General features: G+C 45.6%; 1 protein-coding gene across 1 annotated transcript in view; it reads right to left on the minus strand.

The window, feature by feature from the left end:
- The window catches only part of Hydin (HYDIN axonemal central pair apparatus protein), a 294,282-nt gene that overhangs the window by 40,258 nt on the left and 233,848 nt on the right, over positions 1-20,176 (minus strand). The window contains exons 54-65 of the mRNA XM_075977335.1: positions 19,524-19,623; positions 18,208-18,376; positions 17,212-17,447; positions 14,482-14,599; positions 10,929-11,133; positions 9,813-10,048; positions 7,825-7,976; positions 7,547-7,736; positions 4,598-4,700; positions 4,108-4,395; positions 2,967-3,109; positions 262-480 (exon numbers count right to left, since the gene is read on the minus strand). Coding sequence (XP_075833450.1) covers positions 262-480; positions 2,967-3,109; positions 4,108-4,395; positions 4,598-4,700; positions 7,547-7,736; positions 7,825-7,976; positions 9,813-10,048; positions 10,929-11,133; positions 14,482-14,599; positions 17,212-17,447; positions 18,208-18,376; positions 19,524-19,623 — 2,159 coding nt within the window. The remainder of the gene's footprint in view (positions 1-261; positions 481-2,966; positions 3,110-4,107; positions 4,396-4,597; positions 4,701-7,546; positions 7,737-7,824; positions 7,977-9,812; positions 10,049-10,928; positions 11,134-14,481; positions 14,600-17,211; positions 17,448-18,207; positions 18,377-19,523; positions 19,624-20,176) is intronic.

Below are 20,176 nucleotides of genomic sequence, written 5' to 3' on the forward strand. Positions count from 1 at the left end.
TGACTAGCGACGGCTTTTCTGAAGGAAAAGGAGAAAGAACTTGCTGATGCCATTATCAAGACTGCAGCTGATCTGTCAACTAAGACTATGTGTGTTGTTAGTGAGGGCGATGGGTATGGAAACTTAGTTTGCCGCTTTTGGAACTAAAGTCAGATGCAAACCTTTTTCTTTTCCACAACGAGACACTGAAATTGAGAACAGCAGGCAGCCAAGCATGGTGGACTGGGCTCGGTCTGTTTTTCATGTGCCCTGGATACTCACTTTTCGTTTTGTGGTCAAGTTCCCCGGTGTGTTTCGGGGCGCATCCACCCACTTGACTGTGCGCATGCGGTCATCCCAGTCAGGGACCTGGTCTGCAGGGAGCTGAAACACGATTTTGGAAAGCGTGCACTTGACTGTCATCTTCTTCAGGCTGATGGGCACATCTGACTTCAGGGTCACCACCACGTCCTTGGAGCAGCCAGGGTGGAGATGGCCTACCTAGGGAAAAGTCTGGTATTTATATTTTGGGGAATTCAATCCTAAGGTTCTTTGGTGCCTGATGGTGACTCGAAATACATGATCTAGGCCTATATAGGAGATCGACTTAAATACATACAAGAGATTCTTTAAAATGTCATTACAAAGTGAGGCACAGTGGCTCGTGCTATGAATCCTAGCACTTGGGAGGGTGAGTTACGTTTGCCATGAGTCCGAGGCCAGCTTAGACTACAGAATATGTTTCAGGCAAGTCTGGGCTACAGAATAGACCTTCTCTCAAAACAAACAGGCACACACATGATAAGAAGAGCATTATTAATAGTTACCAATCTCTTACTTGCCTCAAGTACTATTCTAAACTCTTGAGCAGTTTTTCCAGTCCCCAGGACACCCTCTGAGAGGTCCAGAGCTACCACTCCCACTTCACAGATGACAAAACCTGAAAACTGCTTAAGGTCTTTGACACTAGCGATCTGGGTTTGAACTCAATCCCTATGACTCCAAATGCCGCCCTCAACCACCTGATACTCATTATGATTCATACAAATAGCTGGCTCAATACAGAATACTAGTTTCTAGAAAGTGATCTAATGAGCCCTGTGTCCCCAAGCTCTCTCTAGGGTACTGTAGAACACAACTTCCATTCTAATGCTGAGATGCTGCTGGATTCTTTCCCCCTCCTTTGCTCACGAGTGTGCAGTGGAACTTACTAGAAGTTAAAGATGACAATGCATAGTCAGACTGAAGTGGAGAGAGCAGAGCCCATATGACTCTTACTGAGCCAGATATTAAAGACATTTATAAGTATGTAAAATGGCTGGGTGTGGTAGTGCCCGCTCATAACACAGATATCCAGGAGCCCGAGACAGGACAGTGAGAAGCTCAAGGCTAGCCTGGGCAACATAGAAGAGCCCATCTTAACAAGAACGGTGGAAGGATTCTGCCCTTATCACATACATATTTGAAAATATAGTTATTTTTATAAAAATATGGTATTTGAATTAAAATATAGTTGATCTATTACACTTTCAAACAAGTATATTTAAAAATATCCTTAATTTTGGGAACTAGAGAGATGGGTCAGTGGTTAAGGGCACTGGTTGTTTTTTCTAGAGGACCCAGGTTTGTTCTAAACATGCATATGACAGCTTACAACTCTCTGTAACTCCAGTTCCAGGAGATCTGATATCCTTTTCTGGTCTCTGTGGGTACCAGGCACACACATGGTGCATAGACATAGATCCAGGCAAAATACTCATATACATACAAATAATAAAAAAATTCCTAGTTTTAATTTCTAATACCTTAACTATCAATTATTATAATTCACATGGATAAAACTTCTTTGAGAGTTCTTTTTTTTTAAAGATTTATTTATTTATTATATATACAGTGTTCTGCTTGCATGTATACTTGCAGACCAGAAGAAGGCACCAGATCTCATTACAGATGGTTGTGAGCCACCATGTGGTTGCTGGGAATTGAACTCAGGACCTCTGGAAGAGCAGTCAGTGCTCTTAACCTCTGAGCCATTTCTCCAGCCCCTCTTTGAGAGTTCTTAATAATGTTTAAGAGTATGAAGGAGCCCTGGCATGAAAACGCTTTAAGTTGCTCAAATACACTGGATGTAAAGGAGATCCCATTTGGTAGAATAAATGGATTTGTGATTTATTGTAGATAAAGACATACAAACCAACACCACCTACATGCATACCATACACATGACAGTCCTCTGACAGGGAAGACATTCTCCGGCCTCTGGACAGCAAAGACTGATTAAGCTTTGGATTGCTTAAGCTATATGCTTGGGTGCTCTCTGCACATACAGGAGCGCACAGTGTAAGTGAGCTGCTGGAGGCCTAGCTCTGTCCTTGGCCACTTAGATTATTACATCCATTATGCTCTCTGCATCCTCATAGGCCAAATGTGGATAAGAAAGACTGCATGAATTTGGTAAGGCCTTGGAACTGGATAAGGGATACAGTGTGTGATTAGTTTTCTGTAGGGGTGGATTTGGGCTGAGATGGTGTTGGAATCTATCAGGAGCCTAGGCTGGCTTGGAACTCACTATGTAGCTCAGGTTGGTCTTGAACTTGGAGTATTTCTGCCTGAGCTTCCTATGTGATAGGATTTGCAGATATGAGGCAGCATTCTTGTCTTGCTGAGGCCACTTCTGAAGGCCATACTCAGAGGGACACAGGGCTACACTCTGGAATAGGAAACTAGGGCCGGTAGTCATTTATCCAGGCTTCCAGAGATTTCCTTAAGTTCTTCCCCACAGCAGGATTTGTTAATCTCCTCTTAGACCACGGGGCCCCAGCAGTGTCCTCAAGCACTGGGTCTGAGTGTGGGGTGGTTACTGGGCAGTTTCTAAGTTCAAGATGCATGCGTCCCATTCCATGCACTCACAAGGATGGGATGACCATCACACGGGGGTTGGCTTAGGCCAGAGGGAGTCTGGAACCCAGTGAGTGACTTCTGCTTACCTGTGGGGAGAAAGACAGTGTAGCTAAAAGGGGCCACTCGAAGCGAACCACAGTCCCTTGGCTGTGGTTGGTGATGGTGAAGCTCACGTTGTAGCTGTTCCCAATGTGGCAGTACCCAAACTGGATGTGATCCAACAGGGCAGCTAGGGGGCAGAGCAGAAGGCTGGTGAGTCCTCCCTGTGGCCTTGAAGAACTTGCTTTGTAAGGGAGGCCTATCTGGATAGAGACTGTATCTCAGTCACAGTTACCCTTTCCTCTTTGGATGGCTATACATGAAAAACTTTGGATCCCTGGGTAGAAATACCTGCCTCCCAGGGATTGATCAATTTAACCATCCATCCATCCATCCATCCATCCATCCATCCATCCATCCATCCATCCGTTCTACCTATCCACCTACCTTGGCTCTTCTATTTGTTTAAGAGAAAATAAAGATCCTAATGTCATTTGTTTGGTGGGAAAATACAATGAAATATTAGATTGTTAGATAAAATATAGGATTCTCAATTAAATTTGAATTAGAAATAAACAATGAGCAATTCTTTATGATAAACATGTCCTATGCAATACTTTGGGGACATATATATACTAAAAGCTATTGATTGTTTATCTGGAACTTAGTTTTCTCTGGAATACCTCTATTGCTAAGCCTGAGAATCCCATAAAGGTATGGAATCTGATTTCTAGACCTGGATTACTGCCAGCTTCTGTTAGATCCTGACTAGAGCGATGCCACTGCACAGCTTCAAACAGGAGGGAAACACCAGTTCCAGAAAGAGTTCTGATTTCACCCCCAGGTTGTACATTCCAGGACTATGATAAGCTCCTGCGGGCTGCTTGATGAGCAGGCCAGCAGCCGACAACGTCACGTCTCCCAGGATCTTAACAGACCTGCCCTGCCCTCCAGGGTCATCATCCACTTTTGAATCTGATTCCTGGGTGATCATGTGCGTGTTAAAGCTTAAGACACGTGGTCTCTAAACCACTGAACCTTCCACTTAGGGACGGACTCTGCACGGGGAACATTTCACATCACAATCATTACCAAAAATCATTTGACAGTATGGCTGACTCCTTTAAAGTGAATTGTAAACTCAGCTTCAGAATTCCCACCCCAAGACCTCACTTCTGCGTCTCCCACCTGCCACCAAGTCCTCCATGGCACTTTCCCCAGCGATCTCTATGACCTCAAACATATCCGGGCCCTCCAGGATAGCGGAACCCGTCAGCCCATGGATGTTGTCCAAGGTGATGTCATCCTCGTAGCCTTCTCCCACCAGGTAAATCATGGTCTCCTCATACTGGTTGTTGATCACCGACAGGTGGATGGTGCCTGTCATTCTCCCAATCTTCTTGGAGTGGAAAAAGACATCGAATTCAGCCGTGTCTCCAGGAGAAACAACCAGGGAGGCTGTGTGGGCTTTTTTGACTGTAAACAGAAGACAGAAGCTACCATTCGGAAGCAGTTTAGGATGCATCTCCAGGAAGACTATGGCTAGAAGAAAAGCATCCCCTTTTAGGACACTGGGCTACTGGTGATGTGACCGAGCACCAGCTGTGACCTGGTCCTGAGAGGACCTGGCAAACCAGCTTCTGAGAGCCGTCACCCTTCTGAGGCACCCACTACTCGCCTTTTTCATTCGGTATGTTTTCCTCTATGATGTAGATGTAGGAGGTGGTGGGTCTTCCTTTGAGAGAGAAGACTCCTAGTTGGTCTCGCAGGTCCACATGGAGCTGGCAGGAGGAAAGCCTGGTTGAGTGGTTGGGCTTACAGGCTGCTCGTGAATTCTGAGTCTGGGTTGTGATACTGTGCTGTATTTGGGGGCAAGAACCTCCGAAGTCATTGTATGTAGTATTCACTTTTTATGTTCTCTTTCATTGCATGAATATGTGTGAATGACATGTGTGTGTGGGTGCACATGTGTGTGCGTGTGTGGATGTGCATGTGTATGGAGGCCTGGAGTTGACAGTGTGCCTTCCTCAATTGTTCTCCTCTTTGTATAGAAGCAGGGTTTCTTGTTGAACCCAGAGCTCACTGAGTCAGGCGAGTCTAGCAGTCTAGCTAGTCAGTCTGTCCCGGGGATCTTCAGGCTCTGCCTCTTGAGTGTTGGGATTACAGGTGACTGCCACTCCTTGTCCTGCTTTTATGTGGGTTCTGGGGATCTGTAGCCTGTTCCTTATATATATGTGCATCAAAAGCTTTACCTATTGAACCACATCCCTAGCTCCAGCATTCATGGTTTTGAGAGTCTTAAGAGATCTATGTAATAAACATTAGACCTGGATAGGAAAAGTGGGTATTCAGTCAGGGTCATCCTTTAGCATCTGAGTAGGAACTGGAGGCCCAAAGGTCATAAGTGACCTTCCAGACTACACAGTGCCAAAGTGGGTTGCCAATGAGTCTGTTACACAGACAGACGGCTGAAGATATATTCCAAACTAATGAAATGGAAATAAATACCCATAATTCTTTTTTCTTTTTGGGGGGGCACAATTTTATTCAAATCTATGTACATTACTGTAGTTAAAAATTGCCATCTCGAACTGTTTTTTCTATTTCTATTTTGTTTTGCTTCAGAGGTCTTACTATGTAGCCTTGGCTGACCTGAAACCCGCTATGTAGACCAGGCTCTCTTCAGACTCAGAGACCTGTCTGCTTCCCAACTCTGTGCTAGGGTTAAAGTTATGTTCCACCATATCTAGCCTCAATTTTTTTTTAAAAAAAACAGTACTTTCACTTATTCTTTGAGAATGTCACATCATCTATTTTGATTGCATTCACCCCCTCCTACAACTCCTCCCAAATTGTCCTTCTTGTCCCTCAACTTCATATTCTCTCTCTATTTTTAGAAACCAATAGTCTAGTTTGTGTTAGCTGATTACCCTGGGTGTAGGGCCTTCCCTGAGTGTTACTCCATTGGAGAAAACTGACTTCCATGGCCCAGCTGCAGTTAAATGTAGACAGCTCCTCGGCTCGAGGTGAGACCTGAGGCCCGCTTCTCCTCCTCCGTGCTGGAATACCCATAATTCTATGAAGTATTCTATAACTATGATTTCCTAGAAGCTAGCGTCTCCTAGGTACTATGCATTTTCTAGAGTCATGGTAAACATCCTAGCAAGATCGTAGGAAAACCAAGGTGGAAATATGACCAACTTCAGGAAAACAAGTGGTTTCTGGTCCATTGGAAAGCAGGCAGGGCTGAAGCCAGGCATTGATTTTAGGTGTAAGAAATCTGACTTTTTTTTTTAGAAGACAGCCATACTGACTATAAAAAAATAAAGTGGCCTAAAGGAGGAAGAAACAGAGCCACTGCACTGCAACAAGAGATTATATATTTATAAATAAACCTAATAAGAAACAAAATGGGGGGAGGGGCACTGAGAAGGCTCAGTGGGTAAAAGACGCTTGCTGTTGAGTCTAACAATCAGAATCGGATCCCAGAGCCCACAGGGTAGAAGGAGAGACCTGATGCCTGCGGTTATCCTCTGGCTCCACATTCTCATGTGTGCACAACATAATGAATGAATGTAGAAAGGAGAAACCACATGGAGGAACTTACATTTTAGAAATACAGAGATCAAGGTCTAACGAATGGACAGAAATCCTAAATGTTGCCCCTGGTGGACAGTTAACTCTAAAACCAGGAATTCTCCCAGATAATCCAAAGATTTCCATTTTGATTCCCATGAGATTGAACTGTTTTGGATGTATTTTATTATATGTATGTGGATGTTTGGACTATATGTATGTCTGCACACCATATGTATGCTTGGTGCCTGTGGCGTTTAGAAGAGGGTGCTGGGAACCAAATGTAGGTCCTCTGTAAGAGCAACCAGTGCTCTTAACCATTAAGCCATCTCTGCAGCTCCTCATAAGGAGATTTTTTTAAAAAGGAACATTACAAAATGATTCTTAAGCTTACATATGAACTGAATATACAAAAATTCTATGAAATATTAAAAGAAAACTTAGTGGGTGGCAGGACTTCCGTGAACAAGACTGTAGAATAGCATTTTTTTCAACCTGTGGGTTGTGGCCTCTTTGGAGGTCAAACAACCCTTTCACAGGGGTTGCTTAAGACCACCAGAAATATTCATTATGATTCATAACAGCTGCAAAATTACAGTTATGAAGTATCAATGGAAATAATGTTATGGGGCTGGAGAGATGGCTCACTGGTTAAGAGCATTGGCTGTTCTTTCAAAGGTCCCGAGTTCAATTCCTGGCAACCACAGGGTGGCTGAGAACCATCTCCAGTGGAATCTGATGCCCTCTTCTGTTCTGTTTATGTATAGAAAGACAGCACACTCATATATATTAGTACATAAATCTTAAAAAAGAAAATAATTTGTGGTTGGGGTCACCACAACAAGAGGAACTGTATTAAAGGGTCGCAGCATCAGGACGGGTGAGAACCACTACTGTAGAGCATTTATAAAGTCCCGCCATGAGAATCATGTAGGGTGGGGACGCCATACGGTTCTTTCCTGCCATGGGCCTGAAACTTAAGAAGCTGCAAGACAAGATAAAGCAACATGGTCTGGCTAACATGTCACCCCACGTCACCCTCAGCGGTTACCTGGGCAGGGATGGTGCCATTGTTCTTAAGGATGAGAGGCAGTTTCTCTGAATGGCCCAGCAGAAGCCTCTTAAACAGGAGCAAGGGGTTTCCATGTTGGTTATATAGAGTGGGTCGGATGACAGTCACTCGAGGGAGGGTCCCCTCGCCAACGATATCAAACACCAGACCTCGGCTCCTGGCCAGGTTGCTGCAGGGGACAGGAAGAGCAAGGCGGGCTGAGACCAACCTGGCAGCAACACTTTATTCCAAAGCCACGCAGAGGGGCTAGCTGGTACCTGGGCAAGCCATCCAGAGTAGCCTCGAAGATGCACTGGTAGGTCTGCATGGTCTGTGGCGTGAACAGCACTGTGACGAAGGCGTGCGAGCGACTCCCAATACACATCTTGCTGGGCTCCACGTCGAAGATATCAGTGATGCGGGCGGCTGCCTGTGAAGGGGAGCAGCACCAGATGGGCTTAGCTGCTTTGCATTTCTACTGTGGCTTACTGCTCATCTCTCTGCCCTGCTGTGAACGTCCCCTTCTCCAAGATTGTGCTAGACAAGCTCAATTACCTTCAGAGTCATGGGCCCTGGATGGAGTGGTCCAGAGTCTGGGGACTTACCCCTAAGCAACATCTGGCTGCATGTGACCAGAACATGAACTCTGACTCAAATAGACAGACCAAGCCAGTCAGCCAAATGTTCTCACCATCACCCCATGTTGCCCCTAACCAACTAAATTAATATAGTTAATGTGGAGCTGAGTTGGAAGCTGGCTGAAGGTGCTGGTTTTATAATGTCTTTTGATCTGGGTCTGAGGTCTCTGATACACTGATGTGATCCCTGTGTCATTTGGCTAAGCCAAATGGGTTTCTCTGCCTTGTTACTTCAATCGCCATGACTAGAGTGCCCTCCTTTAGCATTCGCCCTGTGTCCTGCCCAATGAGTGACTTTGAGCTGGACGGACTCCCAGCGTGGCTCTGAAAGGACTTTTCATTCTCATGAGCACTGGGCAGAAACAGTGCAGCCTTCCCCACTTGTTCTTTGGACAAAGCGCGGTAAAGTTTCACTGCTTTTTCAAAGGGATTCCCTTTACGTCTCAAACTGGAGAGGAGGAGATGTCCAAGTCCACCATCATAAAACTTGTCCCTTTGGAAGTCAGGCTTCCCAACTTTTTGTACTTTTCCTGCAGAATGAGGAGTGAGTAACTCCTCGGTGCTCTACAGTATCATTAGGAAACAAAGACTGGAGGTCGCCAGTGTCCCAAGGTGGTGATGAGGGATTACATGGTCTCCTAACTCTCTCAGGTGACAGTCTTTTAGAGATGCACACAGCTTTCATCTGAGGACAACCTTGGGGACCTCCTCCACCTGCATCAGCCATGAACAGTGTGAGGTCTGGGGCATAAGAACCACACAGGTCCAGACAGCACATTGTTCTGATAAAGGTATGAAGTATTTGAAGCATACACTGAAAATTCGGGATAAAAGCAACCTGTTGATTCAGTCCTTTCTTGTGCTATCTTCGAGGGTTTTTTCTACCACAAAGAAAATGGCTTTAGTATAATTTGTCCCAGAGAGAGAGAGAGAGAGAGAGAGAGAGAGAGAGAGAGAGAGAGAGAGAGAGAGAGAGAATGGTTTTAAGTTTAGCAGACCTCTGAAGTGGGGTTTATTATTTAATATGAATCCTAGCTGTATAGTCCCAGGACATGGAATAGAGGAAGAACTGAGCTTTTCTGAGCCTTAGTTAGTTCCCCTAGCTGTAAAATAGGGATAAAAACCAAGTCTGAAAGAGATGTAGACCTGAAAGAAAGCAATAAATAGGCAATCAGCTAGCAGAACGCCTGCCACACAGGAGGGCCTCAGTTCACATTCTCTATTCCACCCGACACCTGTAGCCTGATACTACAGACCTCCAAAGCTCCAAGTCTCCCTGACCAGAATAATGGGAGATTGGAGGCTCACCTGCCTGAAGTTGGTGGCCATCTTTGGCTTCTCTTCCAGTGCTTGTACCTATCAGTTACACAGTGAGTTCAAGTGGGCAGACACATGAGTTGCCCATTAGTATGTACCAATTTAGTACAAAGGTATGCACAGGACACACACATACATATATAGTCCCTGGCCTAAGGGAAGTGGTCTTGTGACCTCGCAGAACTTCTAACAGGACTTGAGAGCCTGATGGTTTCTATCTAGGTGCAGGCGCTCCAGAGCAGGGCCTTTCCAGGGTTCCTTTAGTGGCTTTATGCCAATCAAAGAGGGCCAGGCCACAGGGCGCCTCCTACCTTGTTGGAGATGGGCTTGACTATGATGTTGATGTCGCAGGCGATCTTTCCCATATTGCTGATCTTGAAGCGAGCCTTGGCCTGATAACCCACCAGCACATTGCAGAAGATGAACTTGTTTTCGTCCTCTACATACAACCCGCCACTCTGTATGGTCTGGAGGATGTGGTACAGGTTGGGGCTGGTGCAGATCTGGTGTTCCTCAAATATCAAGACGCTGTTGTCAGTCACAAAGGCTAGGGAATGGAGGAGGAACGTGAGACCGGCTGGCTGCCAGAATCCTGGCCCTCTGCTCCTTGGCATGCTAATCTGGATTAAAAACTTTAAAATATTATGTTTAGTTTCCCCCCGCACCCAGCGAATGTGAGTGAATGTATCTCCTTTGTGAAGCTCATAGGACAGCTATCAGGAGTCTATTCTTTTCTACTACGTGGATCCTGTGGATTGTGCTCAGGATATTTGGATTCTGACAAAGGAGAATCACAGGCTAGGGTTACAGCTTAATGACAGCGTACTCGCCTAGCATACAGAAGGCCTTGGGTTCTATCCCTTGCATTTCAAATATACCACACACTGGGAGGTGACGGGACAAAGTCTGTTGGCTTCCTCATTTGTCCCTTCTGATTGACACATCTCAATTAGCCTTTTTCTTCTATTGGCAAGCAATGGTGAGAACCAAGGTCTTGGATGGACTTTTAAGAGGGAGGAGAGAGTTGGTATACTCTGGTTTGAGGCTCTGGGGAGCTTAGAGCCAAAGCTTTCCCTGGGCTCTTGCATGTTCAGTTACTACGCATTGCTCTGTGAATGTGCTGTCCACAAGGAATGGCCTGAGGGTGGCACATCCCGTGCCAGCTCGTTTCTCAAAGAGCACCACTCATCTGGGAACCCAGTGACAGACCCCCAAAGGCTAAGCATCTGGAGAAGCAGATCCTCTTCTATACGTGCCAAGGCTCTAACAACAAATATGGCTGAAGACCCCGGAAGAGGGTCTAAGTTTTCATAGAAAACAGTTTAGCCTTGTCTGCGGGACATCTTTAGAGGGATTTTCCTGGAGGAGGAGGAGGGACTGGCAAGTGCTAGTCTTTTAGGAGTGTTGTCCAATCCGAATTGCAGTACCTGGCAGGCATGCTTCAGCAAGGAGGGTGTAAGGAATGCCGGTAGGATTTTCTCTAGGGTCTCGGTCAGAGATATCAATGGCCAGAAACTCTTCGCACCTCCCCACAGGGTCAGCCACACACTCCACGGTGATGATCTGCTGTCCTCCAGAAGGGATAGAGCCAAATCCTGGGTATACAGTGAACATGCCATGGGAGAAGCGGGCCTGCAGAACAAAGATGGGCAGGGCCGGGCGGAAGGAAGCAGAGTGAGTAACAGAGCCTGAGACTTTCCAAAGAGCCGAGGTAATGAAACGGGAAACAGTGGGGTCTCTCTGCCTTCAGGGGCAGAGGCCCTGGGTCCTCGTGATGCATGGGTTTTCAGGGCTTCCTTCTGAGCAGTCTCAAGGAAACAGATAATGTGTACATTATACAATACTTACCTAGATGGGTGAATCTCAAAGCCACGTGGGTCAGGTGAGGTGCAAAACGGAGCAGCAGTTGAGACAATGGGTTTGGAATAGGATACTGTGGGCCTCAATGAGAACGGCCCCCACGGGCCCATGTATTTGAAGGAATGCTTGGTCCCCAGTTGGTAGAACCGTTTTTTGGGGAAGGATTAGGAGGTGTGGCCTTACTGGAGGAGGTGTGCACTGGGGGTAGGCTTTATGGTTTCAAAAGACCAAGCCAGGGCTGGAGACATGACTCAGCAGTTAAGAGCATTAACTGCTCTTCCACAAGACCCTGGTTCAATTCCCAGCACCCACATGGCAGCTAACAACTGTCTGTAACTCTAAGATCTAACACCCTCACACAGACATACATGCGGGCAAAATAAAAGTGCACATAAAATAAAAATAAATAAATTATTAAAAGAAAAGCCCATGCCAGGCCTAGTCTGATTCTTTGCCTTTGGCCTGTGGATTAGGATGTAAGATCTCAGCTCCTGCTCCAGTGACCCATGTCTGCCTATCTGCCACTGTGTTTCCTGCCATGATTATCATGGACTAACCCTCTGAAACTGCAAGCAACCCTCTCAATTAAACGCTTTCTTTTATAAGATGCCTTGGTCATGGTGTCTCTTCATAGCAGCAGAACAGCAGCTAAGATGGACAATCTGGGATTTGAACGCAATTCCCAATATATGTTTTTTGACGCTGGGAAAACGGCATCTCTGAGTCTCAGTTGATCTCTAAATGTGTTTGGCATGATGGATTGTTGGAGGGTTAAAGGAGAGAATACCTGTGAGCACATACTATAGCATATAGTACAGAATTAGTGCTAAGGAGAATGTCATTATGAGAGAAGCCCCCACATGTCCCTGCAGACCCCAGCCCTTCACCTTCCGCTTGTAGTTCTCAAAATAACTGTAGCAAGTACTTGGAGTACAACGTCCCATGAGAGAGAAAGACTGTCTTAGGTAGCCTAGACTCCGTCCTCGCATTTCGAGATGTTCTGTGGTGCTTTAGCTCAGAGACCCAAGTGTCTTCAGGGGTCTGAAACCCAGAGCAGAATGAGTTTGGGACTACAGTGTGAGGTGGCCATCCACATGCAGGACTCCACTGCCTGGGGAAGCTTCTTGGGTCCTAGAGGATAAGGGCCTAGATGTCAGCTGTTGCTTCTTTGCTGTGTGAGGGATGCTTGGTACCACCTGAGCTGTGAGGGTCCCATCTCGCTGGATCCGTACTCTGGCAGCTGGAGTCCTGATAGATCTAGGAACCTCAACAGATGCTGGTGAAGATGCTAGGATACCCCTGCCAGGTGTGATGCCAGCGCATGATGCTGGGAGGTGCTCATAATCCTACCCTAGGCTGACCAGTGCACAGTGCTCCCCACCTCAGGGAATGACCTCGGCGCAGTCTACCACAGATAGCTCCTGGTTCTCAGGCTCGTCCCTACTCTTATCCAGTTTCACAAAGCTACCCGAGAGCAGGCAATCTGACTGCCAGTGTCCAATGCCCTGCTGCACATCCTTGGAATCCATAGGATCTGGGCACTGGTGTGGGACAACTCTCAACGAAATTCCACCACTCTTCCCCTTGGAGATAAACTTTTCTTACTCAACCCCACTTTCACTGCTTTCAAAACTCTTTGAATGTGTTCCATAGTATTACTGCAGCAGGGCATGCATTAGACTGACAAAGCTCAGACTCCACTTCTGGGTTCTTCAGGATACTGTTCCTGAATTCTTACAGGATAGGCTGGCACCTTCAATGAGCACATGCCATACAGGTACCTGGAGGATGAGCCCCAAGTGTGGTGAAGTGTGACTTCATGGCTCTGCACAGAAGTTTCTAGGAATTTAACTCAGTTCCTATCTACTGCCATGTGCTAGGAGCTCTACTGAGCCCTAGAAATTCCCAGGTAAGCTATTGGGATAGAGAAGGACTTCTTTCTAGATGTCTGTTTTCTCTAGACAAATGAATCTTTTTTATATAGTTTAAGTTTTTGAACCTACTTATGCATAAAAGTTTTCTTTCTTTTTTATTTTTCCCCAACTAATATTTTTATTAATTATTTAAGAATTGCATACAACGTATTCTGATCACATTTGCTTACTACCATTCCTCCCAGGTCAATCCTCCGACCCTTGTGCCCTCCCCCCAAAAAAACTTCACCACATCTAATTTGCCTTGTCCATATATTCACTGGAGCATGGTCAAACTCCCAATGGTCAGTCCTTAGAGAAAACTGAGTCCTCACCCTGCCCCCAGAAGCCATCAACTGTGAAGAGCTATATATTTTAGCATCTTTATCACAGTTGTTTTTGTGTGAACTGTGACAAATGAATCCTGATATAAAAATGTGTAAAGTATTTAATACAGCAGGGATTCAATGAAGGTTTTAAAGCAGGAGAGAATACTTAAATGAAATGTCACACCTCAGCTCAAAAAGTAAGGATTTCAATACGACTCTATATCCCTGTCACAGAAGAGCCAAATTCTGGGGCTGGAGAGATTTGGTGGTTAGGGTCATGAACTACTCTTGCAGAGTTTGGTTCTCAGAATCAATGTCAGGCCTTGTGGTGCTCTGAATAAAAATGGTCCCCAAAGACATACAGGGAGTGGCATTATTGGAGGTGTTGGAGTAGGTGTGGCTTTGCTGAAGGAAGCATGTAATGGGGGTGGGCTTTGAGGTTGCAGAAGCTCAAGCCAGGCCTAGTGGTTCACTGTGTCTTCCTGCTTCCTGTGCAGAACCTGTAGATCCAGATGTAGAACTCTCAGCTACCTCTCCAGCACCATGTCTGCCTGCGTGACACTATGCTTCCTGCCATGATGACAATGAACTAAACCTCTGAACTGTAAGCAAGCACGATTAAATGTTTTCTTTTACAAGAGTTGCTGTGGTCATGGTGTCTCTTCACAGCAATGAAACCCTAACTAAGCCACACCTGCAAGTGTAGCTCCAGGGATCTAACACCCTCCTCTGAGTGCATCGGCACCTGCACTCGTGTGCACAAGTCCACACACAGACACAAAACTAAAAAACAACTGTCACACTAGAGAAGTGTTTGGTGACAAGAGCACACTGGAAGGTGTCCTTGCTGTGTTTCTGCGAGGAAGGAGGGCACTCACCTGGTTGGCTATGTTTAGGTCTTTCTGGACCGTGTCCGAGAACTTGGCTGCTTTAGTAGCTCCAGACTTGAAGAAGCTTTCACTCTCCCGGGTTCTCGTGTGTCTGACGTGGCTGGCTCTGATCAGAGAAGAAGGGTACAGCCTCAGGTTTGGATGGGGACAGGAGACACTACCTTTCTCGGCTCTGGGGGTAGGAGAGGGCTTTCCTTTGTCCAGGAAGGTACCAGAGTGGCCCCGTGTCACCTTGACCTCAGTGAGCAACTGTGAGGAAGTGACACGGGTGATGGCACTTGTGGAATACAAATCACAAGGATTTTGAAAAATACTTCAAGCAAAGTCCGCGTGTTAAGGCTTGGTTCCCCAGGAAGACACTATTGGGATGTCCTTAGTGCACTGATATTCCCTCTGTGGGATTGTAGGACCCCAGCCCCTTCTTCTCCCTCTCTTTTGCTTCCTGGTCTGAGAAGAACAGTTTTTTCTCTGCTGCGTGCACTAGCCCAGACCCAGCTGATCCTGGTTGACAATTCCAAAACTAGGGGCACAAGTCACCCGTTCCTCTTGTAAATTTCCTATCTGAGCTCTTTGGTTCCAGCGAGGGAAGGCTAATGACAGAAACAACAACAACAACAAGAAAACATACAACAGTAAGGAAGTGGACAAACAGCAGGCCTGGTGGGTGCAGGCCCGCCAATTCCAGCTACTTGGGAAGCTGAAGCAGGAGGTTTGCAAACTGGAAGCTTGCCCGGGCTACAGGCAAGTTCTAGGTCAACCTGAACCACTTCATAAGATGCTGTCTAAAATGAAATAAATAAAAGATGGGCTGTGGGTGCTCACATGGTACTCACACAGACAGTGGTATGGTGCTTGCCCTGTACACACAGGCCCTGTGCTCACACCTCAGCACCATGAACAGGAAACGAGGTTTTAAGGGCTTGAGTTCACTGAGAAGCACTACTTTGGAAATTAGTCATATATATAAAGCTTTACCCGATGTCATTGTATACAAGAAATGATGAATTGCGTCTCCAAGTTTTCGTGTTTATAGCCATGACATGTATAAATAATATGCCAGGATAAATAATAGCTAGGTATAAGTTTTGGTAACTTGACATCACTTGAAGCCAATGGACCCAGTTGTTGGTTTGTCCAGAGACTACCGTACCTAGAGTGTGTAGCTATATTTGAGATGAATCTTAAATATTTTGAAAATCTTATGTATTCATTTACTTGTTTGATGACAGAAACACATCTGAGCTTCAGCCCCCTCATGTGTTTTGAATTCATGCAAGCTAAAGTGAAAACAACTAAATACTAAATAAATTAATTAAAGTATTTTAAAATATTTATGTGCACAAGTGTTTTGCTTGCATGTCTGTGTGAGTACCATGTGTATGCCTGGCACTCATGGAGGCCAGGAGAGATTTTGAATCTGGAACTGGAGTTACATACAGTTGTAAGCCATCATGTGGGTGCTGGGAACTGAACCCACGTCTTCTGCAAGAACAGCAAGTGCTCTTAACTACCGAGCCATCTTTCCAGCCCCCAAATAAAAATAACTTAAATCAAATATAAATTATAGCCACCAGAAGCACTACTAAAGCAATACTAAAGAAACTGTGAGGTGGTTGAAACCAAACTTGGAAGAAAGCGATTTTAGGCAATTTAATCCCAAATTTCTTAATATGTTCAAACTTTGCCAGTATAGAAAAATTAGAGCCGAAGAAAATAGAAAACTAGCAAAAGCAGCAAGAGGAGTAGGTCTGTTACTAAAACATCAGAAAGTAGGGGGGAAAAAAGAAAGAAAAATCCAGGTCAATGCAGTTACTGGTCACGATGCAGTGTAGGAACTGGTCACCACACAGCATGGGAACTGGTCACCATGCAGTGTGGGAGCTGGTCACCATGCAGCGTGGGAGCTGGTCAAAGCTACCTTCAAAATTTGCTTCTGAGGAAAACAACAAAGCAGTTGGAGCCAAGTGCCCCCAAGAGCTGTCGTTTTCTGCTCTGCTGACGAGAGACACACGTTGAAGAAGAGAGTGTTGCCGCTGGAACTAGTGAGGCAGCTGTGGCAACCAGCTGTTGTCAGAGGGCAAAGGCAGGAATGGCACTTGCTGGGTGAAGGCACCATTCTGCTTTCTCTTGCCTATATATCCAGGGTACCCATTGCCACCCCCCCATAGTGAAGGCATAGTTAAGCCTTCTTTTGGTGTAATTTTCTTCTGTCTGTAATCATCCGTCAATGCCCTGCAGGATGGCAGAGAGGGCAATGGCTTACCAGTATTTTAGCACACCAGAAACACCAGGACAACACATAAAATCCTGTATCTTCCCATGGAAGACTTTGCCCCATCCATGAGAAAGAGTCTCAGGTAGCTCAGGCTGGCCTAGAACTTGCTAGTAAGTCAAAGATGATGCAGAACTACACATCCTTCTGCCTCCACTTTCTGAGTGCTGGGATACAGGGATGCACCATAACACCCACCCCAAAGAGTTGACATTGCTCATCTAAAACTTATCCTTTTTGTGATGGCAGCTAGAAAATGCATGAAATCTGACCAGAAAATGTGGTTCAGAACCAACTCCTACCGGTGATTTCCCACATAATTTTTCATGAGACAGTTCTAAACCTGAGCGTCTTCATTCACGCAAGGGGATGGGTGGATTGAGTTACGTAAAGTATGTCACAGCTCTTTGTAGCGGATAAAGCACCAAGCCAATAACTTGTCTTACACCTTCTTTTGATGGATCGGACTCTCCCCTGTCAGCCTGTAGAGGGCATATCTGAAGTCGGTTATGCCTTGGTTTTCTATGGTGAAGGTGTTGCTTTTCCTGGTCCCGCAGATCAAAGCCCCGAAGTTGATCATAGAGGAGGGGGTGATGGTGAATTTGGAGTACACTGCGTTCACAGAAAACTTAATGGGGATGCTGGCAATAATTTCACCTTCTGAGAGACTGGGGTCAATAATCTATAGTGGGAAGAAGGTTAGGGAAGATGTTAGTCAGTGATACAGCAATAGAATTCCCATTAGCATTCCCTTGCCTGCTTTCACAACTGATGCCCTCCCTGAGGTGTGTCTGACCTTTGGTATGTCCATGGGCCACATTCAGCCAAGGAGAGTTATGAATTTTCCCTAACATAAAATTATAAGCTTACTTTAGAACATTATGGAATTTTAAAAGCTTTAAAAACTGTTTTTTGAGAATGTCCTACATGCCCACAATTTATTTCAACCGCATTCATCTACCACGTCCCCCTCCAACTTCTCCTAGACCCCCTCATATCCACTCCACAACTTCGTATTCTCTCCATCTTAAAGAACCCTTTGATTCCGTTAGTGCTGCTCACAAGCATGTGGGAGTGGGCTATCCACGGAGCATGGCCAGCCACCAGGACTCAGACCTTAAAGACAACTGACTTCCCTTCCCTGAGCAGCCATCAACCGTCAATAGGTCCTCAGTTAGGGGTGGGGGCTTGTTTGGCTCCCATATATAAAAAACACATTTTAAATATAAAATATGTAATATTAATACATGTATTTCATACATTATATATATTCCTGATGACTTCAGGCTGCTGTCCTGACCTACCTGTGCCTGCTAGTTGGGACTGCCCTCTGGTGTAGTGTCTTTGGTTGCCACCCAGGCTATCCGCCCTTCACCCCTTCTTTTCATCAGGATGCGGACAGTCCTCACAGCGAGTCAGCCTGTTTCTGTGTGCTCTCTCACCTGGCAGCGTAGAACAGGTTGAAACTCAATTTTCACTTCCTTTTTGGCACGAAAGAACACCTGGACGGTTGTGGGCTTATCTGCTGAGGTCAGCGAACCCCTTTTGGGTTGTACTGAGATCATGGAATTTAAATTTGTTGGCAAAACCCCTAAGGAGTCCACAGAGAAGCTGGAAGACAAGAGTAAAGAGTCCATTAAACCACTATCTAGGGATCTTATGAAACCAGAGCGGACAGATGGATCTGTTGAGGCCCTGTCTGTCTCTAGACCTTTGTAGCTATCATGCCAAGCAAAATCCACTATGCTTTTGTATGTGTATATGAATACGTGTGTATGTTCTTGTATGTGAGGGTACATATATTTATATGTGTATAGGTGTGGAGGACAAACATCAGGGGTCATATCTGAGCTGGTATCCACCTTCTTTTTTTTTTCAAAGACAGGTGGATGACCTTGGCCCTCTTCTGCTTCTACCTGCTGATGTCTGTGCTATTACACCTGTTTCCACACTGTAGGAGATCAACCTCAAGGCCTTGCGCAGGCTACCCAAGCACTTTACCAACGGAGCTGCACTCCTAGCCCCTGGTTTTTATTTGTTTGGCTTTTTTGGTATGTGTACACTGTGCTTGTGACACATGCATATTTGGATGTGTGCATGCAGATAGGCATGTATGTGTGGAGGCTAGAAGGCAATATTAGATGTGTTCCTTGATTGCTCTCCACCTTATAAGACAGGGTTTCCTAGTGAACTCACCACTCACCAAGTTAGCTAGACTGGGTGGCTGGAGAGTTCCCTCCTATGCTAGGCCTACAGATGCCTGGATTTTTAAAGTGGGTACAGGGAACTCAGGTCCTCACACCAGGGCAGGCACTTTACTCACTGAGCCAGCTTCTGGCTTCTATTTCTTTCCCTTCCTTCCTTCCTTCCTTCCTTCCTTCCTTCCTTCCTTCCTTCCTTCCTCCCTCCCTCCCTCCCTCCCTCCCTCCCTCCCTCCCTCCCTCCCTTCCTTTCTCCTTCCTTCCTTTTTAAAAAGACTTATCTATTTTTATGTGCATTGATTTTTTTTTTTTTGCTTGCATGTACGTTTCTGGGAGGATATCAGATTCCCTGCATTTAGAGTTACAGACAGTTGTGAGCTGCCATGTTGTTGCTGGGAATTGAATCGGGTCCTCTCGAAGAGCAGCCAACGCTCTTAACCACTGAGCCATCTTTCCAGCACCACTTCTGATTTCTTTATTTAAAAAGTTCCCAGACATACTCTTTTTGTCAAGAGTGGATGTGGACGGTTGCACATGCTCCACGGGATTCAGGTTACCTGTATACGATCTCGTATTTCCCACGGTTCTTCAGTTGAAGGGGCTGCTTGACTTCCTCCATGACCTTCAGAGTCCCAAAATCCAGACCTCCTTCAGCTCCTACAGAGGCCAGGACATGAGGTAGGGGTGAGTGGGCAAGGGAGCCAGAGCAGGGGTTTCCTTCTCAAGTTTACATGGACAATCATTCCACGGTGAAGACTTTAGAGGAGACCTTCTTTTCTGAAAATTCTGTGGCTGGGAACAGCCTTTGTAACACTAAGTCTTGGCAGATAAATAAAAACCTCTTAGTGCATCCATACACCTCCCTAGAGATTCCGTCCCGAGGAGCCACTGGCCTTTCCTGACTTTCATTAGCTAAATTATCTTGAAACTTTATTTACCTATTATTATTATTTTTAATATGTGAATGTATGTGTATCTGTGTGTGGGTATATGTAAGTGAGTGCAGAGACCAGAGATGTGGGTGGGGTCTTTCTGGAGCTGAAACGACAGACAGTTGTAGGCTGCCTGATGTGGTGCTGGGAATCAAGCTTGGGTCCTTTGGAAGAGCAGTGTATGTTATTTTTATTATTATTGTTGTTGTTGTTATTGTTACTATTCTTATTTTGACAGGGTTTCTCTCTGTAGCTCCGAGTGTCCTGGAACTCTAATT

This window comes from Microtus pennsylvanicus, chromosome 6, assembly GCF_037038515.1.
Source record: "Microtus pennsylvanicus isolate mMicPen1 chromosome 6, mMicPen1.hap1, whole genome shotgun sequence".
Classification (NCBI taxonomy): domain Eukaryota; kingdom Metazoa; phylum Chordata; class Mammalia; order Rodentia; family Cricetidae; genus Microtus; species Microtus pennsylvanicus.